At 37.0% G+C, this 27,032-nt stretch overlaps 1 protein-coding gene across 4 annotated transcripts in view; it reads left to right on the forward strand.

Annotated features, from left to right (window-relative positions):
- The window catches only part of Nckap5 (NCK associated protein 5), a 786,161-nt gene that overhangs the window by 649,004 nt on the left and 110,125 nt on the right, over positions 1–27,032 (forward strand). For all 4 annotated transcript variants that reach the window (XM_048345601.1, XM_048345602.1, XM_048345603.1 and 1 more), the window contains 2 exons: positions 3,114–3,152; positions 9,886–10,005. In XM_048345601.1, coding sequence (XP_048201558.1) covers positions 3,114–3,152; positions 9,886–10,005 — 159 coding nt within the window. The remainder of the gene's footprint in view (positions 1–3,113; positions 3,153–9,885; positions 10,006–27,032) is intronic.

Consider the following 27,032-nt stretch of genomic DNA (forward strand, 5'->3'; position numbering starts at 1 on the left):
CCCCTTCCTGGTATTTATTTTTTTGAACTTTGATTTTGCCTTTCTAAGGAATTACACTGTTTAAATTCTCCCTTGAACCTACCATATTTCAGTTAATACATTTGCATAGACTTGAAAAACTGTACTTGAGCATGCAAGTGGGATAAGAAATGTAAGCACTGCCTTACATGTGAAACTGTAACCCCTCTGTACATCACTTTGATAATAAAGAAATACATTTATATAAAATTCATAAAAACTTTTTTTCGAAACAGAGGGAGAGGAAAGGAAAGAGTAACATTGTCCAAACAGAAATGTGCTCATTGCCTGACTTATGTAACTGGAATCACTCTGTATGTCACTTTTACGATAACAATTAAAAAGCTTTTATTTAAAACTTTAAAATTTTTTCTCTAAAACCAGAGTCGGCTTGAATGAAATGTATTTCTTTTTAATTTAATATCAAAAAGGTGAATTTTGAAAGTCTTCTGAGGGAAAAACATAACCCCTTGTACATGCAGTTTAACTAATAAATAGTGTCTATGTGATTATAGCCATTACTGCTTGTGGTGTGAATATCTTCCAACAAAAAGTTGATGACAGCCTGTGTTTTAATTTTCTTAGAGACCTATTGGTTGCCAAATGTCATTAATGATATGCTATTTTGTCAATGTGGAGTCAAGAAACAATTAAATTCCATGCAAATGTTCTCACTATAATCTGTTTCACGCTCCTCTTCGGGGGAAATGACATCATTTAACATCACCAAAAATAAGTTTATCACAGAGAAAAGGAAGATGGGTATGTGCCCCCATACCTTTGGTGAGACTTATTTACATGGTGATGATTTGAATATCACTGTGACTATAATGGTGAATCTACTGTCAGAGAGCAATTCACATACATCACTATATCCTAAATATTAGTTACACAAGCAGATATGTAGAAATTTTATACTGAATGAATGAAGAGATAAATGCATAACTTATATGTAACTTATATCTAGGCTATTTCAATATTGAGATGGGTCTTTAGTGCTGGCAAATGTTTTCAGTTCATGTACTGGCTAAAGAATACCCCTAACTACCTAATACAACTTAGTTTTGGAAAGCAGTTGCTCCCCTGAATTTTATCAACCATATTCATGTGGATGCATAGCTTCAAGGTTATAGTGAAGTTGAATGAATGATTATTTGTCAAATGGATTTGTTTTGGTTTTATTTTGTTACCGAGAACTCAAGGCCTAAGTCTCTCACTTGACTTCTGGTTTCTATTTGTTATTTTTTTAATTATTTGTAAGTAGTGGTACAAAGAGATTACCATTCAACATGTCAGTTTATGAGTACAATGCATTTTGATCAATATTATATCATTCATCATTCTCTCCCATGCCTTTCAACACCTTTTCTTCAATTTTCCCAATTTTCTAGTTTCATAGGATATGCATTGGATGTTATGATTTCATTTTCCTCCACTTTCTCTTCTTTTATCAACCCCCTCCCTTTGATTCCCACACACTCAAATGTGATATGAATACCCTGTGTGTTATATTTGTCTAAGGAGTTACACCAACTATAGTTTGGTTAATATGTTCATGTATATATGTATATATGTATATATACATATATTTTCATACAACGTCATATGTGTTTACTTGTATATTTGTATATTTTATCTAAAATCCACACATTCTTTATCTCTAGGGGCCTAACTTATTTCACTCAACATAATTTTTTCCAGGGCCTTCTATTTCTTTGCAAATTATATCACTTCGCATTTTGTCTAAGGTTACCACTTAAGGCACACCTCCACTTCTGTCTTTTTAATGGTTAACTGGAGATAGGATCTCACATACTTTTCTGCCTGGGCTGGCTGTGAACCTCAGTCTTCAGATCTCAGCCACCTGAGTAGCTAGGATTACCGACATGAGCCATCAGCTTGTCAGGTGTTTTAAGTCTGTAAATGAAGAAGAAATCTGAATACACATATATAGAAATGATAAAAAGTCATGTGGAAAAAAATTCCAGACCTCTATTGACTGTATAATTTTTAGCTTGAATGGCATCACATACCTTCTCCTAGGAATGGAATATGCAGATTGTTTGAAAATAACTACAGTTTTCTTACTTGGTCTCATGAGGGTTCTGACTTTCCCAAGATTACTGAGGAAATTTTTTCTGTTAAATTACATTAGTAAGTAATTATTTTTGTTGCATAATGGAAGAAACTCAAAATAATACTGAGTATTTGTTCCTCTCATGGAGAGTATATTCCCATAACTTCATCAAGGCTAGGATCTTATTTTTCTATCTACATATACTTAATGAGCAACTCCAATTGCAAAGTAGCTCCAGTCATCACTTTTATGGTCTAGAGAGGAAGGGAGAAGCCAAACCCTTTGCTTACCGATATCCTGTAAGCTCCAGAAAATAGCCTGTTTCTGCTATGTGATTGGCTAGAATGTTGTCAGGTGGGGCATATGATTGAAAGGAAGGCCAGGAAATATAGTTGGATGTACTCCAACAAAATCAATTACAGTTTGTTACTGAAGAAGAAGGGAAAGGGGATGTTGGAGCAAACAACCTCCAGACTTCCAGACAGCAGCCCTAGGGAGAAGGCCTGGGTGGGGACATGCAGGAGAGGAGCAGTTCCTGTAGGTAACAAGGAGTTGTTATAATTTGCCATTTACTCTGCTGTAAGGAAAATTAAGCAGTGAAATACACAGCAAAGGAATAGGAAGGAGAGGAAAAGGACATTGTCAACCAGCTAAGTATAGAAATTATAGTACAGGTAATTAGGGTTACATTTTACACTGCTTCATTTTTTAGCCTTCCTGGAGTACTTTACATATGAAATAATGTTATTTTTGCAAATATGGAAATGTGAAAGTCAAGATATGAATGAGTTCTCCAGCTGAACCATCTTAATTAGCAACAAGGTCACCCTTGAAAACAGCAAAAATTACCTAGAAGGAGATGATTATTATGAAAGAATGAGATCTTCACGAGTAGAGGGAAGAGAGGATGAGGAGCTCATTAGACATAGTAAGCTGTGAGAAGCTTATATGTAAATTACATTTCAGGTACATAAAGTCTGATCATTATAAATGGCAACTTTCTTTCTTTTCTTTAAAGGTAGCCAACCAAGTTGTTCAAGCTCTGCTCACTCAAAAGGTAGGTCACCTTTTACCTTTTTTCACCCTCTTCAAAGTACTTATCTGAATAGAAAACAGCTCATGCTGCCTGCCTAGGGAATTGTGATTGATAGTTGCAAGACTTTTCTTCTTAGTCACCTAGGTTAAAGGCTGATTGTTTTAGGTGGCATGTGAAGTAACTTCAAGGAATGGCCAGACTCTTGAAAACCTGTTGAAGATGAAGGATTTCCAGTACTGAATGAGTAACAGGTTCATCATTTTTATTGAATGAATACAAACTTTAAATAAGAGTGTGGATAATTCAGATCCCCGTGAAACAAATGTCCTCTTGGGGATATTGAAGAGAACATACAATTCAGCAAAGGTATCTTTGAGGTTATAGAATTGGTTAGATTTCCCTGAGTGTTAGTTCTACGATAAGGGTTGTGGATAGCAATCTTCCTTCCCAAGAGTGGTGGTGCTATGAAAGCTAATGTGGAACACTTTTTCTGGGAGTCACTCCGGTAAATATCAAATCAATGGAAGTGTCCTACTTAGGAAGGTCCATACACCATCCTCCGCTGCCTGCTCCATTGCCTCATTCGGGCAACATAAGATCAGGATTGGACCAGATTTGGTTGGTTCATTTGGTTAATGTTATTGGCTATGGTCTCTGGAAGCCTAAACAAAATCCCGTAATTCCTGTTATTCCCTGTAAATCTTCTTCTGTGAAGTAGACACTTCCTCTTCCAAAGGAAATCTCAGAATGTCCAGGAGGAAGTGATTAACAAAACGTTATTTTTATTTATCTAATTTGTTGTTCGGTTTAACTTTATTTTTGTCTTTAGTTATACAATCGGGATCAATGTCACCCCTTTCATCATTCTCTCCATCCTTCCCAATCCTACCCCTGCCCACAATTTTCTTAATTTTTTAGACTATGCATTGAATTTTATGACTGTATTCTCCCTGTTTCTTTTTTATTGAAAATCATTTTATCAGTGATCAACTGCTTCCTGGGGGGAGATACTTCAATATTAACATTTTTGCCCATTTCTGCACACCTACTTCTGTTAAAATGTCACATTTTCTTCTACAAATAATTTTAACTGCTTCATGTTTTACCCTAGCATCATATAAAGAGATTCAAGTAGTTTTATTTAGAGCTAGATTTAAGACTCATTGCTATAGCAGTAATCCACAATATTAGCTTCCATAAGCTAAAATGTTATTTTCTTCTCACATATGAATATGCAAGAAGTAGTCAGTACATGGCTAGAATGGTTGCTGGTATGGTCCCTGGCTGCTTTGGTAGTTTTCCATGGGATGAATTCAGAGGTTTTAATTTCTCTATTGTTTTTCTGCTATTGGAAAGTATGTTGATTTTGGTATAAAATACAGTATGAGGGGAGCACTGTTCTGACTCTGTGTTGAAAGTCTTCTTGTGCCTATCCCTTGAATGGTACCTCAGGAAAGGCAAGGAAGTTGTCAGGTATGATATAAAAATCAAAACAAAGCAAAAAACACCAGAGACCCTTCAGGCCAGACACACATGCGCACACATGCGCACACACACGTAGCTACATGAAACAAGTAATAAACAGTAAATAGACAAATTCACTGTGGCACAGTTAAGTGATGAGATAGAGATACATTGTACCTCTGGTTTTCATAGAGATAGTGAAATTGCTGCCAAAAGACAGATATTTCTTTTTAATTAAGAGCACAATATAGGAAATAAGATACAATCCACATAAAGATGAGAAAACAAATTGTTCAGAATTGGCATCAATTATAAAACAGAAATTTTGGTGGTTTCTCCAAACACCCAAGAAAAAGTCTTTGTGACATCAAAGGCAAACCTTACAGTTTGAGTGTATATTATTCTTTTAGGACACAAAGGCCATTGTCTTACAATTTGAGCTCTTCAAAGAGCAGCCAAAAAAGCTTTATTTTTTAAAATATCATACAATGAAAATTGGCTTAACCTGACATCCTCAAGTACCAAAATCAACCAATATTGATGAGAAAAGACAATTTTATTGCCAGAAACTTAGTATTTTCTGCTACCTAAACATACACTGTTCTGCTCTAGCAATTCCTTTTACAGTGAAAAAAGAAAAAAGAAACTAACATCAACAAAAAACCCATATGGATTCCCTTAAAGAGCAAAGTACAACTGTTCAGTCCATAACACTGAAGTGAGGATGATGTAAAAACCTATTCGCTTTCATTTTTCCCTCCAAATCATAGGTCCCAGCCTACAAGTTTAAGTGAATCAGCAACATAGACTAAGTTCATATTGTATCTGAAATGTATTTTATCATCATTATGTCAGCTATACTTCCTGCACATATAATCCTCCTGGGCTCTTCAATGATTCTTTTGCTGTTTTACTATTAAAACCAAACTTTGAAAAGCATTTTCTTTGTAGTTAGAGCTCCTCTACATCAACCATTTTAGCTTTATCTGCATGCTAGTAGACTTTCTTAATATCTATCTAAGGTTTTTTTCTCCAACAACATCCATTCAAGCTGGTTTAGGATAGCATCTAGCAGTACAAACATTCACATAGAAGCAAAAATTATTTTACTAGCTTGAAAGAATTCCAAACTACTGCATTTTTCTTGTAGGTTAGGGCTTGTGGCCCATCTGTGTCCACTTTAGCAGTGTTTTGGGTAGGAACTTACTAAAGAGGGTTTGTTTGTATTTACTGGGCATTTACAGTCACAACCAAATCCAACAAATAGTGCATTTCCAAGATACACCTCTGAAATAGGAATAGCATTATAAATATTTTATAGCACGTAGTCAGATTTCATAATTTTCAGAATTGTGACAACACAAGACCCCTTCCTCCCTTCTTTCCTTCCTTTTTTCCTCCCTCCCCTTTTTCCTCTTTCCTCTTTCCCTTTCTCTCTTTTTTAGTCAGTCATAGGGCTTGAACTCTGGGAAAGGGCACTAGCATTTTACAACTTTGCACAACAGCTCCACTTCCAGTTTGCTGGTGGTTAGTGATAAGGGTCTCAAACTTTACTGCCTAGACTGGTAGATCCTCAGACCTCAGCTTCCTTATTAGCTAAGATTTTAGGTGTGATCCACCAGAGCCTGGCTTAAGTCTTATTTCTAAGAAATCAGCTTTGTTTTTCAATTAACTTCAGCCTCAAGTTGTAACAGTGTTGTTTTTTAAGTGTATAAAACAATTGTACTCCCACAGGAACTGCAGAGCAACAGTCCAGAATCTTCAGCATAAGTGTAGGTGAAAACTATCTGGATAACAGTCATGCAGTTTCCAGGGAAATTAGCGTTGAAGGTCTTTCAGCTGGACTGAAACTCTTTAAGCAAGTGTGTCACACTGCACAATATATGGCCTTTTTCACCCAGCTATGATCCCTTAGTCTCTAGCTCCAGTTGATAATGATATTCACATTGGAAGGAAAATAGGTGTGGCTAATTTCTTGAACCCAAAGACTATTGTTTTCCTTAGATGATGTTGAGCATCATCCATTGTTTGACATTATTTCCCCATGGTAAAATTAAACATCCTGTTCCCTTTTTGTATCAGAAAACGCATTTGTGTCTTCAGTGAGATTCACCTCTAGAGGCCTGAGACAGAGGGAGTAATGAAAAGGTTGTGAAAGAGGACAGATGGTATAACCTCTGCCTCCAGATGTGAGCACAGTCTTAAGCCTGTACACAGGGGAGAGCCATGCCATTTCTAAAGCTTTCTTAAGTTGCTGTTCTAGGCTTTGCCTCTCATGGACAGGGTCGGAATAGTTGCTCTTTATCCTGTGCCCAATATGTCATCCTGCTTATGTATGTCAGTGAGTTCCTGTTGGGAGTATGAAGGGAGAAGACAGTCACCACCCTCTGCCCAGATATCACTTTAGTGGCCAGAGAGAGTTATTTTCCTCTTTTTTTCTGCCCTTTTTCATCGCATTTGTGTAGGGTCATGTGGGCATTCACCCTTGGATTTACTACAACAAATGAAGCAGCAACTATCTATACCATCAACAACCATCCTCACCATGAAACACAGTAAGAATATTTAAAACAATGCAAAGTCAGGGTTAAGCCACCTGTAATTCTAGCTACTTAGGAGGCTGAGATATGAGAATTTCAGTTCAGAGCCAGCCTGGGTGTATAAACTTTCCAGTTATTAGCTGAAAGCCAGAAGTGGGTATGTGGCTCACACAGTAGATCACCAACCTTGAATGTAAAATCCAGGCAAAAGCACAAGGCCCAGTACCAACACATATACACACACACTCACACAAACACACACATACACACTCATACACGCCAAGACATTCTTTTCTGTCTATAGAGTTTCATACTTGCTCAATTCTAATTCATCACTGATCATAAGACTAACATCACATTCCTAAAGCATCTCTTCCCAGCAGTGTGCTCAGCTCAGTGAACCAGTGATGGAAACCGGAGTCCTTAGGGTTCATAGGTGTGTTTTCACAAGTGAATGATGACCATGCATTATGTAACAGTAATGATTGTTGAAATGCAGGCACTTTTATGAAAACCCCTCTCTGTGAAGTATATAGATTTTCTTATTATTTTACCCACTTTAAAAAAAACTCATTAAAGTTTTCTTCAGTTTTGCTGCTAAAAATTGTGAGTTTGTTGCTTTCAAGCCTTGATTTTCCTCACAAATCCATACTTACTTGCATTAAATGCGAGTGGGAATAATTACATTTTCCCAGCCAATGGATGCTAGTCGTAGTTATATACCCCCCAGTCAGGTTTCATTAATTACTTAATTAGTAGTAATGAAAACAATTAGTGTCAGGGAGGAGGAAGTGTTATGCACATGCTAAGAGTAAAGCTTAGCATAAGTGAAACCAACAGAGGGTGAATCCTAAAGAAAGCAAATGTCATCTTACAACTTGATAGGGAGCACCCCTTTGATAGGGAACACTGCCAGACAATGCAAGTGCCCTAAGGAAGAACCTCCTGCTCATGTCCTTTGGATCTTATTCCCAGGTCCCTCATTTCAGACAAGCCTTTGTATTTCCCTTGCTCTGCATTTGTGGGCACAAATCAATTAGCAACATCCTATGCCCGAGTTTTATCCATTTAACCACACAAGTGAGTCAAGGACACACTGTGCTGGGAGCTCCACTTCCTGTAAGTGTCATCAGTGCTACTGGATATGATAGCATAGGCTCAAGTATATCTTCAACAGTCACATTGCTCTTGCTTCATGGTTAGGGTGATACACGGTTTTAGGACAGGCCCACTGGCCTCTGTACTGACACGTTGGCCCTGGCAATCAGAGCTGTTGAGTGGTGCTCTTCCTTCTGTACCCCTTAACAATGGCCTATAGCTTCCCCTTGTAAAAACCCAGAGATCCACAGGCTAGACTTCCACATCATCATCACCACTAGCAAAATTTATAATACATTCAGAGGCTTTTCTTAAGCTTTTAATATATGTGATATGGCACTAGGCAATGAAATAAAGAGTGTAAGGGCAATCTGTTTTACCAGTGTTCATCTTGGAATCGTTTTATGTTGCCTGTTAAAGAATGTGTCATCGAGATGACAATGTAACCTAGAGTATGAAAGATGAAAGCAACATAATTTGAAACAACAGAATGCTAAGTAGCATATGCTAAGTATCATAGAGGAGACATGGAACTCAGAAAAGGGAGCAATTTGGGGGGATGCCAGGTAAAGTGTTAGGTAAGAACATTTGAATTGGACTAGAAGCAGTTGCTGTGGGAGACATGAATGTCCTAGGAAGACCACAGAGAGCAGAATACATAGAGCTTTCTAGAACAATATGCGGACCTTCTCCTCTGTGCATTGACAGGAGATTATATTCTACATATAAACCAAGATGTAAAAGATAATAGTTTAAAATATAGAAAGGAGTTGGCTTTTGAAAAATATTGACTCTGGGAGTTTTATTCCACTGGAGCTGTCTTTAGCCCCAATCAAAGACATTGGAGACAGGGGAGTGGACACTGAAGACCCACAAAGTCCTTAGTCATAAGTGGGTTAGCAAGGAGCTCCTTAATGGAGTTCCAGTGAATCCTAAAGCCTCAAGGGTGAGCTCCTTGCCTAAATTAGGTAATAGCTGGGGAAAAGGTCTTGGAGGTGTTTCAACTATTGCAAAGTGCTTCAAAGGGGTGGCCCAGGTTAGCTGACTCAGACCAAATACCTCCAGATAATATGGCAATCCACTGGCCTGGAGGTTTACTAGTGGCCTTTTCAAAGCCTTCTCTGCCATGACTCCTTCCCATTAAATGCATTGCTGACTCTATTAGCCATAGTGTCACGAATCTTAGCTCGTTTCCACTAAAGGCATCAAAAGACTCCTTCAAAAGTGATAGTTCCTTTAGCTCATCAAATCTCTATTCATTGCAGGAAATATTGTTGTCCTTGTGGTTTGTGCTTTGTGATTGCTTTTATGAAGACAGTGAAAAGGGAAAATATATAAGAGGAAACTAAATTGGCTTTATATCGCTAAGATTTTCACCATCTACAAAAATAGTATGCTACATTAATGCAGTTCTGATTTCAAGGTGCTCCTTTTTTTTTTTTTTTAAAAAAAGGTCTTTATAGCACGTAATAATTCTATCAGACAATGGCCTTTGGAACAAAATGTTATTTTTGATTTATTTATTTCTTGGGACTTTGAAGAAAGAAAATACTATTTCTAAATAATGTTTCTGAAGTATATAAAATATGACTATAATATACAACGATGTATTTCAGGTATAGACTTTTTTTCTTGCTATGTATTTGTTATAGGATCTACGGGAGGAATGTGTAAAGTTGAAAACAAGAGTGTTTGATTTGGAACAACAAAACCGAACACTAAGCATTCTGTTCCAACAGCGAGTCCGACCAACTTCTGATCTCCTCTTCCAGGTATGCGTTTATGTGGAACACAGTCTTTGCTACTGAAATGCTATTGACAGGAAGTTACTTAAGTTAAAAAAATCATCAGCATCTCTAGGGGAAAGACAATTGCTTTCAAATCCCAACTCTTTTCTATCTCAGGAGATGCCATTGAAACTGAATGTCTCTTAAATTCTTGACTTTTTTTTTCTTGGACAAAGAACTCTACCAACAAAGGAAACACAGACATCAGGAACCATCAGGAGACTTCTAGTAAACTAACAGAAACCATGACAGGAAGTTGAGAAAGAATTGATTGCTTTGGAAACTGCTATTAGTATCTGCACATTCCCTGATAAGCAGGAATAGTTTCATATAATGCCAAAGCACATTTCTTTATTTCAAACTGTCTGTAGTCAAAAACACAGCTGGGATTTTTTTTTTCAATCCTATTTCTTTTGTTTGCAGAGTTTCTCCTTTCAACGTAACACTTCCTAGATCTTATCCCAGTATTTTTTCTAAATAATTACTTATTTATTGTCAAAGTGATGTACAGAGGGGTTACAGTTTCATACTAAGGCAGTGGGTACATTTCTTGTATAATTTGTTACCTCCTCCCTCACTTCTCCTCCCCCTCTTCCTTTCCCTCTCATGAGTTGTTCAGTTGGTTTACACCAAATGGTTTTGTAAATATTGCTTTAGCATTACTTAACCCAGTATTTTTACAGGCCCTCTTTGTCTAAAGGCTCTCACTCAACTCTCCTTTTCCATCCTTCATAGCATATGGACTTCAGGAAAGTCAAATCATTGCTTCCTTTTGGAATGGGCTCTGAAAAAGCCCTGGGGAGTATATGCCACAGGAGGGAAGCACAGGAATTAGTTCAGAGAGAGGTCTGCAAGGCTAACCTTTGTGATTTCCCATCTGTTTGATCCTATTAATGTGCATATTTGCTCAAAGAAGCTCCCTGAGCTTTGCTCCCAGCTTTTCTGGCCTAAGCTGTCAAAGGGTGCATTGAGGTTTCCCAGGAGCAGGAGGCAACTTGCAAAGTGTAACGCACAGCTGCTGTTCTGAGTGTCTGAGAGGAAGGTCCTTCTGCTACCTCTCTTCATCTAGACTACACTGCCCAGCACTGGAACCACCAGTCATAGAGGACTATGCAGATTTGTATTTTAAAATATCACATTAAATTAAAGTGAACCTCCTGTATCCAACTAGAATCATTCCCAAATCTTCAAAAGCCACATGTGGCCAAGCAACTACCACACTGGACAGTGTACAAGTCCAATATTTCTGTCCATGCAGAAAACTCAACTGGGCAGTGTTTTCTGAATGGTCATGACTATGTTGCTATTTTGCCTTCTGAATTTTGGCATAAACAACTTAGGACTCCTCAGAGAAATAATGAGAAATTGCAATTCATTTCAGAGAAAGAAAGATGTTTGGTAAAGCTAAACATGAAAATGCAACACCCCTCAAAAATTAAAATAAAACAGCTCTGTGAATTACAAAATAGATCTCATCTCTTAAATTAATTTCCTCTCTCCTTTATCAGTTGGCACGCAATTCATAATTTATAACTGAAAAATGTTGTTGGGGGGAAAGGGAAAAATCATTTATCTCTATTCTGTTTTCTGGTCCTTACAACAGTAAATGTTTGTCATAGGGGATCTTGCATTTCTAAAAAGCCATGTTTCTTCTGCAGTCTCATAATCAAGATCCAATATTATAATTACTTTTAGCAGCTGTCGCCTGTTCACAAATTTTTCTGTTTTGCCTGTTTTAACTTGAGGCTATTCTGGATATTTAAGGATCTGCAGTCCTTGTTCATGATTCATTATAGTTTAGTTACATGGTAAACACATGTGCTGTAGATATTAAAGCTTTTTCATTGGCAGTCACAAATTTCTTAAATCCATGTTCAAATGTTTGGAGTGGGGGAAGTGTATGCTGACAACACTGGAAACTTGGTGTTTTCAGTCTGTATTCTTCTTCAAATAATTTTCACTTGCAAGAATTAGTTTTATTTAAATAGTATTTGTCAAAGGGATGTTGTTAATCATTCTTCTGTAGAAAATGATAGTTCGATGCTTCTACTAACACCTTATAGTTCACAGTCACAGAGGAAGTTGCTGGCTTTTCAACTGATCTGTTATTTCTGTCATAGCTATCTCAGCTTGTTTCATACCTACATACATAGTAATTACTTGTATACATAGTAATACATAGTAATTACTTGCTGAATTAGATAATGAATAAATGATAAACTCACTCTGTAATTGGAGAGTTATTTCTGTATAAATTTGAAAACATGTGTCCTTATTCTTCTTCTGAAATTTCCTAGTTTATATGGATATTTGGGTGCTGTGAAGCCAAGCAAGTTCTGCCAGTGAACTTCACATTCAGCATAGCAGAATTCCATGTATTTTATGAAACTTCTCAGCTGGTGTCTGCAGAAGACAGCCCAGAGGTTCTGTTATGAGAAGAGTCACCTGAGGAGCAGTATAGAAAGATTGTTGACCCAATCATGATTTTAGTATATAAATTACAAATATTAGAAAAATAGTTCATAAGCAATATTTATTTGATTTTTATACTTCTAAAATAGGGAATAAGAAGTAATATGGATATCATTTAGCAAGTCCTTGTATAAGGAAAGCAAACTGTGTGTTAGAATTAGTTGACAGATTCTGGTAACCTATAAATATAGCCAAGTAACCCAGCCCAGTAGTTTGCAGCCTTTAGTTTTAGCACTCAGGAGGATGAAAGAGGAGGACCATGTGAGCCTAGAGTTCAAGATTAGCCTGGGTACCATAATGAGACCCCAATCTCAAAAATAAAACAACAAAAAGCTATATGATGGGGAGAGGCTGTTTAATTTTCTGAAAATTAAAATCGTCAGGCTAACAATGAACTTTTCTATTAGAACATAGAATATTATCTTTAGGAGGAGGCATGGTGGCAATTCGAATTAAGAAAATTCCCCTCCTTTAAGATCAACAATTAGAGCTAGATTTCAAAGATTCAAGAAGCCAGTGTAGCAAATAAAAATTTATAGTAATAGTCTTATAGGGACTAATATCTCTGTTGAATCTGTTTATAGGGATTAACCAATGTTCCTTTTTTTTATCTTGTAAATCATATTGAACAATACTTTCAATTTAACTACTGTTGGTATCTAGTAAAACCTCTTTGCTAAGTTTACTTATTTTGCTTACTGTTTTTCTTCTCAGAAGCACACCAAAAATGAATCATGTTCATAACTCAACATGTTACTTTTTTTCCTTTTATTTCTGATGTGATATTTCAGAGTTCTATCTCTCTCTATATAGGCCACAATAGAAAGAAAAGAATCTTTATAGTGTAGATTATGTCACCAGTGGTAGAATTTTGACAGCTTCGAATCAGGGTGCAAAAATATACTGTCAATTCTTAGAGTTGTTTTTGACTATTTTTTTAAAAATATTATTTCAGAGGAGAAGATTTTGAAATTCTACTCATTAGTGTTTTTACTTTTCTCTCTCCTCTAAATCTTTGTTCCCAGAGTGTAAGTCTTTCTGGCATAGATGTATAGATCTTATCCATGATTTGGCAGGCTAAATGACACTCCTCTCCCCACCTTTTTACATTTATACCTTCATGTATCTGAAATTCAGGCTAGTGCCCTCACCCTTCCAGAGCTTCCCAGAGTCACAGTGCCATTAGTGTGCTTTTTTTTTTTTTTTTTTTTGCCAATCCTGGGGCTTGAACTCAGGGCCGGGGCACTGTCCCTGAGCCTCTTTTGCTCAAGGGTAGCCCTCTACCTCTTGAGCCACAGTTTCACTTCTGGGCTTTTCTGTTTATATGGTCCTGAGGAATCGAACCTGGGGGGCTTCATGCATGCTAGGCAAGCACTCTATCACTAAGCCAGATTCCCAGTCCTTACTGTGCTTTTTCTTCTTGCTGGAATTCATGCTACATTCATGTTCTGTGTAACATAAGAAGTTTTGGGTCCTGTATGGGATTGTGGAATTCTGACCTCTCATAACAGTAGAATTTACCCAGTACTCTAAAGTTACTAGGCATTTCCTGTTAAATTGCAACTCAACAGTAATCTCTTTCTGGACAAGACTTTTGATTAATGTTGCTTTTTAACTTCCAGAGATAAAATCACTATTCAGTGTGTATTCAGCTTCTTGATGGCCTACCACTTAATTTTATACTTTTTCTAGAATTAAATTTGAGGTGTGGGCCTTCTAAACTCAATTACATTATCATTTTCTTGGTGAAAAGACCATATTTTCTTCCATCCACTAATATCTATTTTATGTTAGCCCTTAAGTGCCTAATTCATATTTAAAAATACAAATTTTTAGACATTTATGTTCTTTGTCATCACACTAACTGCTAGTATGTAATGAACAGAACTTCTGGGTAGTTGTTCATTCAACAATACTAAAACATTAACAATCTTGAACGAACATTCTTCTTCTTCTTCTTCTTCTTCTTCTTCTTCTTCTTCTTCTTCTTCTTCTTCTTCTTCTTCTCCTCCTCCTCCTCCTCCTCCTCCTCCTCCTCCTCCTCCTCCTCCTCCTCCTCTCCTCCATCTCCTCCTCCTCCTCTCCTCCATCTCCTCCTCCATCTCCTCCTCCTTTTTCCTATCCCTCCCTCTCTCTCTAAGTGGTACTGGAGTTAGAACTCAGGGTTTTGTGCCTACTCAACAGTCACTGTGCCACTTGCGCTCTATCTTCAGACCTTTGTGCTTTTGTTATTATTGAAATAGTCTTTCTTTTTGCCTGTGCTTGCTGTCTGCTGTAGGTTGAATGCTGAGTGTGTACTGCTACATCCTTCTATTTCTTTTGAGACAGTGTTTTGTGAACTGTTCATCCATGCTGATCTTGAACTTCATTTTTTAAAAAAATCTTAGCCTCGTGCAGGAGGATTTCAGGATTGAGCCACCAGCTCCTGAATATAATTTAGCTTAAAAAATCTATACATTTGCCTTTTGCATTATTTTGAAATATCTGCAGTTCAAGTAACATGAACAGAAGGAAAATATTAAGAACATTAAAATGTGAGAAAGCAGTAAGTGATGGGTAGATGATGGAGTGGCCCAGTGGTTGTTGAATTTGGGTAATAGGAGCTTTTCATTCAGGTCCAAAGTCATCACTCTGAGCAAGAAGGAGTCAAGATGGGCAAGGAACTCTCAACAGGTTAGGAGCTTCATGAGTTTCTTCAACTGATGAGTTCTATCCTATGGTTGTTTGTATTCCAGCCATGGAAGTGCCAAAAGCCCTGCCCTGGAAACATGGTATCTAATTTAGAAAGACTCCAGACAACAGAGGAACTGTTGCCTGGTGGTCCAAGGATGCTGAATAACACTGGGGCCAGGATGGCCTCCTATCTACCAGCAGCAAGCTTGCCATCCCGCAGGCTGTCATTTGAGGACTCTGGTTCTTCATTACAGGCACTGGTCAGATGTGAAAACATAAGGAAAGCAGGAATCAGAGATTCTGTCTCAGGCATCATATGCTGGAAGGATATTAACTTGTCAGTGCAGAAAGTGGCCTTTCCAAAAGTAAGGGACATACAGAGATGGGTTCCTGCAGGGCAGGATTTCTAATGAGATGGAATACCCAACCTTGGGCTTGCGGTCAAGTAAGTACACCATAGAAGATGAGAATCTTCAAGGTTATGGCAAAAAGTGATTTTCCCTCTCTTCATAATGCATCCAAAGTATACTATAGACCTGCTTTGCCCTCAATGGCTTCATTTTTCTTTTCTTTCCTGATACAAATTCTTTGCTCTAGTAGAGCAGAAATACTTTCCGTCTGCAGAGCAGCTGTTCTATTCAGCAGTTCCATTTTGTACATTATTTCTCTGTTCACAATGTTATGCTAGTCCCACCCACCCCATACCTGTCATTCCTCCCCATTGCATTAACACACTGGTGGACAGAATGTGTTTTAGCACTGCAGATTCAATAGAGAAATGCATTTCCTTTGGAGTCTCCGGTAAAAAAGGAAACCTGGAAGCAAGGTGTTGTGTTATCAGGCAGCTGGGATGTTCTAAGCGCTAGACAGGGAAGGTGGAGGCCTCCTTGTGCTGGGAGAGGATCTAGGGAAGGTCTAATGATGAACCTAATTGTAAAAGACATAGTATAAATGCCTGACAAAAGGAATAGTCTGCAAAGGTACTGAAGGAAGTTTCCTTCCTCCTTCTTATCATCTTTATTAATCCATATGCATTGCAAATGCTCTTGGAATAAGTAAGTGTGCTGCTCCTTCCTCTCTTGCTCAATATCCTACACACATCCTTCTTCTAAATCCGAGCCTGTTGGTGGGTTACTCTATAACTATGCCATGCTCTTTCCAGTGATGTTTGCTTTTCTTTCCTAAAGCAGTTAAAAATATGTATTTTTTTCTCACAAGCCCAGTCTGTATATTATTAGTACTGTACTGTCTGTCATCAGGTGATTGTCATCATAGCTACAGAAAGTGGGCCGGGTCTATGGTTTCTACTCTTGATTGCTTTGGCCTTTATTTTCCTAGGGACAAGCACCTTGCCTCATTGGCTTTTGTGTTCTATCAGTATGCAACTTGAACAAAAGTGAGCCTTGCTAATGCTGAATAAGTTAAGCATTGAGTATACCCCTGAGTCAAATGATAAAGCTTGCCTGAGAAGAGCTGGAGTGGTATAGCTTCACAGATGAAGTGACGGCAAGGGAAGGAAATAGGAAAGGGACCATGAGTAGCCGTTAACTTCTGGGTCCATAAGATGAAGAAGATAGACTTTGAAATACTGTGTTTACATACGTCAACATGATTGAGGAAAACTATCTCTCCTTTTTAATGGAGAGAAAATGCTAAGGCTTAAGAAATTGTAAGAAACTAGAAGTGCAGTGTTCTGCATGCACCTAACAGTGTTTAAACATTTTCTAACCACCCATTCAACTGTTTCCTAACCTTGAGGAAGTGCAAAATCTGTGGGCTAGAATGGGGAGGTAATCTGCGTGTCTTTCTCTTCCCTAGTGATGGTAAGGGTTTCATTTAAAGCATGGTACACCGATACATAGTATCTGTCTATGTAGGTTTCATAATTATAGTCATAGGACAGCCAGCCTATATTACTATATTTGTTATTTAATGAAAAATCATTAAGTACGTACTATGTGTTTGTCCCTCTAGGTGCTCCTGAGAATAAAGAGATGATTAAAACATAGCTTCACACCTTAAACAGTTATCATTTAATAAAAAGATAGGTAGTAGGAACAAACAATTGTGGACAGAGTAAGAAATGCAACTAAAACCTTTTCAGTAGGAGGTCTTCTGAGGAGAGGGTAGCAAATCAATGAAACCTTCTAGGGAGAGGTGACAGTCAAATTTGACTTTTAAGGAAGGATACCGTGTTATAGTTTGTAAAGCAAGATGTAAATTAAATTCAGGACTAAGCTGAATGCTGGAATTTATATACACATTAATACTAGGTCCTGGCCTTAATCATAGCTAGTTATAAAGTAGTCTCGCCTTCTCAAGCCCCTCAAACAATATCAGATTTACTGAGCTCTATTTAAAAAATTTAAAAATCAGACCTCTAAAGAATATTGTGCTGGTTGAATTCTCTTCACAAACTTTTTGTATGCATTTTTTTGTCCAAGGAAGAATCTAGTTAAGGTGAATTAGGAAGCTGATAAAAAATGAGGAGCTCTCTGTATTGAAGATTTGCTTTAAGGTTTTTGACATTAAATGAAGGTTCAAACCTGGAACCTAAATCACCATTGTATAGTGATAGAATGAGTGGTTGAAATGTAAGTTTAGGAAATATATATGGTACATTTTAACATGGGACATTTGAGATATAAGACCCAAACACGCGTGCACGAGTGTGTGTGTGTGTGTGTGTGTGTGTGTGTGTGTGTATCACATAAGGAAATCTGATTGTCCTAGTTTGGTAAATTTCACACCATAAATGTTTATCATAGAAACCTTAAAAGTTCTTTCAGTAAAAATTGTTTTTGACTATTCCATTTTCATGAACTTTGGATGGAATGTAAGATTTGGAAATGCAAGGGACAGAATGTCCAGAGAAAGAAATGGTGATGTTTACCTGGGGATTTGATTATGCAGATTGGAGCATTCATTTCTTGGCAATGGAAGTTACAGAATGTCCATTGCTATCAGTGGATGTCACACCAGGGAAATCTTACTCCTGGCACGCAAAGATTAAGTAACCCAAATTATGACATGAAAGACGAGTGTGTTCAGGAGTAAAAAGCAATTTTGTTCTTGTTCTATCACCTCTTTTACAAAGAGGGTGCACTTGCCTGAGAGTTTCCCTGTCATATTCAGGGGTCACTTTCTGGAACTAGGCAATGATTCACAGCCTGTGGCCCTTCAGTAGCCTCTGAAATAATCTTTAACATGTCAGGCTGCTGCAGGGATCATTTTCTCAGTCCTCAGGCCTAGATTCCAGGGGAGGCCAAGACATCAGGAGGTAATGAGTATACACTGTACCTTGGTAATGCCTACACAAAAAGGCTGAGACTTCCTGGAGACAGAACTTCAGGCATATAACCAAAGTCCTGTGTTATTTCGTATGGTCAGACTTCAGAAGCAAGTGAATTAAGACTTCCACAGTGCCTGGTCTGCCATACCACAGCCCCCAAAATGATCAGAGGGATGGAGATAAATGTTACTAGAGAAGGTGTTCATTCCTATATCCCAATCTCACAGATTTACTATTTGCCCCCAAACAGTTAAGGGCACAAAGACACTCTCAAATCACAGGTGTTATCACATATATAAGCCCTTATAGGCCCAGGTCAAATTCCCCAAAACCTTTATACAAATATTTTGACAGGTGAGGAGGTACATGCTCAATGAAAATGGTTTTGAATTGTCACCTTCCCTGCTTTTCCCAGACTTCATAAGGATATTGAGAGCATGTTCAGCAAATCAACCAATTAAAAGACATTTAAGGGTCTGTTTGAACTTGGCAATGTGCTATACTTTGTACAAATCAAGTTAAAATAAATTTAGTTGTTGTCCTAATAATCAGTTACAGACAACACTATAGGCTTAATAGCAATTTCCCTGAATAAGGACGTGAATCTGATAATCTAGAAACATGACCCAGACACTTGACCTCAAAATATATTTATGCCAAGATATATAGAATCATGGAGTATCCTGTCTCAACATTCAAGATCCCCTTGCTCCTTTTATTTGACTCAGACAGATCTCAGATTGATCTGAACATTGCACCAAGCCACACAAGTAGTATTGTGATGAAATGGGCTTTTAGCCTAATCGATGACTTTGGGAACTGGCTTAGGTGAAGGGAGTTGACTTAATGCATCAGCTCAGAAAATGCATATTGGAGAGTCTGGAGGGATTACTCATGGTGCAGAGTAACAGAGAGATACAAAAGACTCAAGTAGGCTGGGATTCACGTCCCCTTTCTGCCATAGTTTGCTTGAGAAAGTTTCGGAGATGACTATAAGGCTTAGTTTCCATCTGAACAATAGAGCAATGGCAAGGTGTCTAAAATGCCTAACACATGATGCTAAGTGAAATGAACTCCATGTTATGGAAACAATTGTTATATCACAGTTGTAACTCCTTTCAAAGTCCTATGTGTATGTGTAGTTTCTATTATTGATGATGTTCTTGTATCACCTTCCTATGGTTGTACCTACACTATCTCTGTAATCTTATCTGAGTATATTGGAAACCGTGTTTACTGGTATTGGAAGTAGGAAATTCAAAGGGAATACCAAATTTGAGAGACACAGGGTAAAAAAGGAGAAATAACTACAAAAGCAATACTTGCAAAACTGTTTGGTGTAAGTGAACTGAACACCTGGGGGGGGGAGGGAAAGGGGGGAGGGAGGGGGGTATGAGGGACAAGGTAACAAACAGTACAAGAAATGTATCCAATGCCTAACGTATGAAACTGTAACCTCTCTGTACATCAGTTTGATAATAAAAATTTGAAAAATAAAATAAAATAAAATGCCTAACACACTGACTGCCATTTAGCAGAAGTCAATGGACACTGTAGCTCTCACTTGCCTCTTCCTGGGTCTAGGTGGCAAGGGAATGAGGGAGATATATTAGGAGACCTAATTTTTCAGCACAGATGTTTTTCTAAAACTATGGCTTAAGGGGAGGAAGTATTAAGGTCAAAATACACTGTATTAAATCAATTTCTCTTCATTGTTGACTTGTTGTAGGCCTTTCTTGCAATAGAATCCATATACAGATTGTCTAATCTATATAGATTCTGTAGTGATGTTCAACTCTAAGTACCTCAACAGTATGTGCATGAGATATGATGAAGTGGTATGGGTTGTAAGTACCTTGCTTTAAATCACCTAATTTAGTGGTTAACTCTCAAGACATTTGGGAGCTCTGGAATGGCAACTGAATCCTTTAAGTCTGCTTTTCTATCCTTGCCATGTGTGCTGTAGCTCTGCATGTCTGCCATGGTAAACTCAAAGGACAAGTTCCCCTAAAGAATACAATCCTTTTCCAATCTACAACTTTATAGCTGTTTTACCCTCCCAAGTATCTAAACATTCCATGGGAGAGGATAAGGAACATACCATGGGAACCCTATTGGACAGTATATATTTATTTAAGTTGTGAAGATAATCAGAACTTCCCAGTAAAAGTTCATTTCTATGTGAGATGCATACAAATGTTTTCCAGTAAGTTTTTCTCATTTTCCCTTGTTATATTTAATATTGTTCAAAAAAGTATTGAGATCCTAGAATTAAAGTAAAGATATCATAATGATATGAGTGCAAAAAAGCCAATACCATTAATGTTGAAGTAGAATTTTCCATAAAATTGGAGAAAGCTGAAATAAAGGAGGTAATCTTCACTCTGATGCCTCAAAAACAAAATTATCTTCTCTATTCAATGTTCTGTCCATTGCTAAAGAGAAAAAAATAACTGACTGCATTAATACCATATCAAAACAGAATATTTGAGACATTTGTGCATGTCTTTTGTGTATCTGAATGGATTACCACAATTGATTATTCAGTAAGCTGCCAGCCTGTTTCTTTTAGTATTTAGATTTTGCTACTTTCTGACCAGACTGCTTAAATGCTAAAGATGTATATAACATATCAAACTGCTACTTCTCAAAAGCAACTTCTTAGTCCTTCTTCTAGTGAGCAGGAACCATTGAACGCATTCGTTATTACATATATTTGTGACCTGTTTCTGGAGAATATTTACATCACTCTCCACCTATTCCAAAAGAGACCATGCTTTCCCTTTACAGTCAGTATCAATCCCCAACCTCAGACAGCCACAGATCTGCTTTACATCACTGTGGATTAGTTTTGCCTTTTCAAGTGTTTATTATAAATGAAATTATATAATGTATAAATTGTTTTATTTTCCTACTTGTTTTTTCTTTTATTAAACATTTTTCTTTATTGTCAAAATGTGGTACAGAGGGGTTACAGATTCATATGTAAGGCAGTGAGTACATTTCTTGTTCAACTTATTACCTCCTCCCTCATTTGTCCTCCCTTTCCCTTTCCCCCAAGAGTTATGCAGTTGATTTACACCGAATGGTTTTGTAAGTATTGCTTTTGGAATGGTTTGTCTTTTTGTCCTTTGTCTTTCAATTTTTATATTCCCTTTCCCTTCCCCAGTTCTAATACCTGTATAAACAGTATCCAGGGTATTTGGATGAGATATAGTGGTAGTGGGGGTACAACCACAGGAAGGGAATACAAGAGAAACAAAACTAAACAAAACAATCAAACAGACAAGAAAAAAAACAAATACAAAAGGTACGGTTTCACATGGCATGTTGATAATAATTACAACAGTGGTATAATGTTTATATATCTTGGATTCTGTGAGAAATTATATATAAATACATAGGATAAGGATTTACAGTTAAATATACCCGAGTTCAAAGTTAGTCTTTACTATTCATAACTACCATGCTATTAGGCAGTTAATTTCTTCTCTCTAGACTTCACTTATATTTTCTGGGAAAGTAGACCAAATTAAAAAAAAAACTGATTTCTTGGCTATTGTATTGGTAAGTTTGTGAACATATGTAAAGTACATAATACAATATATTAAGCTACCAATACCATTCATAAGGAAATAGAAAGACTTGGAAAACATTATATGTGAAGCAAGCCAGACCCAGAGGAACAAGAGCTACATGGTTTCCCTCACTTTGTATATAGTTATATTCTATTATAAATATGGCCATTTCTACTTTTAAGAGCCTACAGTTGAAAACAAATGATCATTTTATGGCAGACAAATTTGTCCATCCCTCATATCTAGTAGATATGGAACAAATCATCCTAGACTTTACAAATAGATTAAGTGTGTAGAAGCTTACAGAACTTGCAAAGGAAGCACAGTTAAGCCACTGTTATCCCTGCTAACATTTTAGCAATTGTAACAAGCATTCTAGATCATTCTAGAAGCTAAACCAATTCTGCCATTTTCATTTTTCTTCTACTTTGTGCTGGTACTGATGCTTGAATTCAGGGCCAGGGCACTGCCCTTGAGCTTTTTGTGCTCAAAGCTTGCACTCTACCACTTGAGTCACAACTCCATTTCTGGCCTTTTGGTGATTAATTGGAGATGAGAGTCTCACAAACTTTGCTACCTAGGCTGACTTGAAACTTTGATCCTCATATCTCTGACTCCTAAATATCTAGGATTACAGGCATGAGCCACCAAACACCCACCAATTTTGCCATTTTCTGAGTGCTAAATTGTGTTACCATAAAGAATCATTTAAGTTGCTTAGATCTCTGCAGATACAAAATGAGAAGACATCAGAGAATGTTTTTGTTATTGTTGTTACAGGATAGCTTAAAACAGGAAAAAAAGAATAAGGAGTGTAAAGAAAGATTCAATGAATACTAAAACTTTGCATGAAATAATATGAATAAAGGGAAATTATGTGTGACACCTAAGTTTAAATCTCAATTGTGAAACATTATCTCTAGATCTAATATATCAAATTAAATGCTTGTTACTGGAAAATGAGGTTTTCATCAACAAGAAAGAAATTGTGATGAATTTCTGAAAATCTGAAAGCTAATAAGTTCACCAAGGTAGGCTGATACTAGAAAAAGTCACAAAATCCAATACATTTCCTATATATTAGTAAGAATCAATTGGAAAATGTAATTGATGAAAAATTTCATTTATAATACAAATAAAAATGTGAACTATCTTGTAATAAAACCTAATAAGGCATTTGTTATATATAAATGAATAAAATGGAAATATTGAATAATAAAGGATAAACAGAAATGAGTACACGGAAATGTATATCTATGAGATGAGGAAAGCCAATATTATAAAAATATTGATTCTACATAGTCAATTTAAAATTGCATGTGTGTCACCCAAATTCCAAGAGGATTTTTATGGGACTAGTCAAGCCGATTATGAAATATACCTAAGAGGCTAAAAATATCCTCAAGTAGCTAAGAAAGCTTTAAAAAATTATACTAAAGTTGAAGTACGGAGTGAAAATTACCATGCTATACCTCAAGAAATAAAATTGTAGTAGCCATTAGAGATGTATAGATTTGAACCTAAAAAAGGCAGATTGATAAAATTCCAAAATCAAGCCTGATTTTATATTCCAAAATCAAGCCTTATTTTATATTTATTTTATGAGAAGACTGGAAATGGAAAAGATAAATTGTGAATACATCATTGGTAAAAATTTGATGGCGGTGGTGTAATAATGATGATGATGATGGCCATTGGAATCCTGCCTGATTACAGGCAATACAAATTGTACATGCATTTCTATTCTAAATATACAAAATTATAGAAATACCAAAAGCCCCATGGACGACTTCATTTTTTCAATTTTAGTGCATTGGGTATTTTCTCAAAGCATAGAAGCCAAGACATAATAAAGAAAGTATTGTTAAATATTGACTAAATCAAAATTTCTAAATCCTACTTAGCAAATGTTCCATTAACAATAGGCAAAGATAGGTAACAGACCAGGAGAAAACATCTAAATATATTTAACATCTATAAGTACTTCCCATGAATTAGAGTCATGGGTTTATTACAAAGCCAGAAAAATTAAGAATGAAAAAAAGAAGAAATAAGCAATCGACATGGAAAAGCATGAATTGCTTATAAATAGATGGGAAGATTCTGGCCTCACCAGTAACCAAAAAACAAAACACAAGATACTCATTTTATTTTTCTTTTTTGTCAATAGTGGGGTTTGAACTCACGGCCTGGCCGCTGTCCCTGAGCTCTTCTGCTCAATGCTAGTGCTCTCCCACTTGGAGCCACCACACCACTTCTAAGATACCCTTTTTTTTTTCTTCAAATTTTTATTATCAAACTGATGTACAGAGAAGTTACAGTTTCATACATTAGGCATTGGATACATTACTTGTACTGTTTGTTACCTCGTCCCTCATATCCCCCCTTTTCCTTTCCCCCCATGAGGTGTTCCATTCACTTAGACCAAACCGTTTTGCAAGTATTGCTTTTGTAGTTGTTGTTGTTTTTTTTTTGTTTTTTTGTTTTTTTTTTTTACCCTGAGTCTCTCAATTTTGGTATTCCCTTTCAATTTCCTAGTTCTAATACCAGTATACATGGTTTCCAATATACTCAGATAATGTTACAGAGATAGTGTAGGTACAACCACAGGAAGGTGATACAAGAACATCATCTATAATAGATGCTACAGATACACATGCTACATTGAAAGTAATTACAACTGTGATATAACAATCGTTTCCAAAACATGGAGTTCATTTCACTTAGCATCATCTTATGTGTTCATAAGGGTATAGCTAATGGGCTCTTGTGATCCTCTGCTGTAACTTGCCTAAACCTGTACTAATTACTCCCAATAAGGGAGATCATAGAGTCCATGTTTCTTTGGGTCTGGCTCACTTCACTTAGTATAATTTTTCCAAGTCCTTCCATTTCCTTACAAATGGGGCAATGTCATTCTTTCTGATAGAGGCATAAAATTCCATTGTGTATATGTACCACATTTTCCTGATCCATTCGTCTACTGAGGGGCATCTGGGTTGGTTCCAGATTCTAGCTATGACAAATTGCGCTGTGATGAACATTGTTGTGCTGGTGGCTTTACTGTGTATTTGTTTGTGGTCTTTTGAATAGATACCCAAAAGTGGGGCTGCTGGGTCATAGGGGAGTTCTATATTTAGCCTTCTGAGGAATCTCCATACTACTTGCCAGAGTGGCTGAACCAGTTAACATTCCCACCAACAATGAAGTAGGGTTCCCTTTTGGCCACATCCTCTCCAACAATTGTTATTGTTAGTTTTCTTGATATATGACATTCTTACTGGGGTAAGATGGAATCTCAATGTTGTTTTGATTTGCATTTATTTTATGGCCAGTGATGTAAAGCACTTTTTCATATGTCTTTTGGCCATTCTCATTTCCTCATCAGAGAAGTCTCTTTGTAAGTCTTTAGCCCACTTGATGTGGGGGCTATTGGTTCTTTGCGGTTTTGTTTTGAAGGAAGATAATTTTTATGTTCTGCATATATTTTAGATATGAGGCCTTTGTCCGTTGAATGGCCAGTAAAGATCTTCTCCTAGTCTGTGGGCTTTCTGTGTATCTTGCGAGCTATGTCCTTTGCCATGCAGAAGCTCTGCAGTTTGATGCAGTCCCATTTGTCCAACCTTTCTTTGATTTGTAGCCTTTCTGGGTCTTTGTTAAGGAAGTTCCATCCTGCTCCAAGGAGCCCAAGTGTTTCTCCTACTCCTTCCTTTAGTGTTTTCAGGGTGTCTGTTTTGATTTCGAGGTCTTTGATCCATTTGGAATTGATTTTGGTGCTGGGTGATATATAAGGATCTAGTTTTAGTTTGTTGTATGTGTTGAGCCAGTTTTGCCAGCACCATTTGTTAAATAGTCTATCTGTCTTCCAAGCTATTGTTTTAGCTCCTTTATCAAAGATTAAGAAGACATAGTTCTGTGGATTCATTTCTGGGTCTTCAATTCTGTTCCATTGGTCTTCAGGTCTGTTCCAGTGCCAATACCAGGCTGTTTTTATTACTATAGCTTTATAATACAGCTTGAAGTTGGGTATTGTAATTCCTCCAGCACTGTTCTTTCTGCTTAGGAGTGTTTTTGCTATTCTAGGTCTTTTATTGTTCCATATGAATTTCTGGATTGCTTCCTCTATTTCATTAAAAAATGGTGTTGGGATATTAATGGGTATTGCATTGAATTTGTAGATAGCCTTTGGCAATATTGCCATTTTGATTATATTAACCCTCCCAATCCAGGAGCATGGGAGGTTTTTCCATTTCCTTAGTTCTGACTTAATTTCATTTTTCAAGCTTTTAAAGTTCTCCTCAAAGAGGTCTTTCACTTCTTTGTTTAAGGTTATTCCTAGGTATTTTATGTTTTTTGGTGCTATTGCAAAAGGAGTTGCTTTCCTGATTTCCACCTCGGTCTTCAGGTCATTAGCATAGAGAAAGGCATTTTTTTTTTTTTTTTGCCAGTCCTTGGGCTTGGACTCAGGACCTGAGCACTGTCCCTGGCTTCTTTTTGCTCAACACTAGCACTCTGCCACTTGAGCCACAGCGCCACTTCTGGCCATTTTCTGTATATATGGTGCTGGGGAATTGAACCCAGGGCCTCATGTATATAAGGCAAGCACTCTTGCCACTAGGCCATATCCCCAGCCCCCAAGATACCCTTTTTTTAACCAAGCAGATTGACATAAATAAAATTGTGATAGTATTAGATACTGTCAAAGATAGAGACAAATAATTACAAGCACTGCTGTTGATAACCTTTTGCATTTCTTATGAAATTGTAAATAAGCACAGCAATTCTTGGAGTACAATTTAATAGTAAAAGCATCTCCTCTTTGGTTTAGTAACTCCTAATATCCATTTTCACTCCACAGAAACTGCCATTCAACTGCAGAGGATGGCATATAAAACAGTTTACACTAGTGTCTAAAGAAATTTAGTAGAAACAACCTAAATGCTCACCAAAAGCTATTCTACTTCCATGCTTTATGGTATTATATCACAAACTAAGTA

The sequence above is a fragment of the Perognathus longimembris genome, chromosome 4 (genome assembly GCF_023159225.1).
Source record: "Perognathus longimembris pacificus isolate PPM17 chromosome 4, ASM2315922v1, whole genome shotgun sequence".
Taxonomy (NCBI): Eukaryota; Metazoa; Chordata; class Mammalia; order Rodentia; family Heteromyidae; genus Perognathus; species Perognathus longimembris.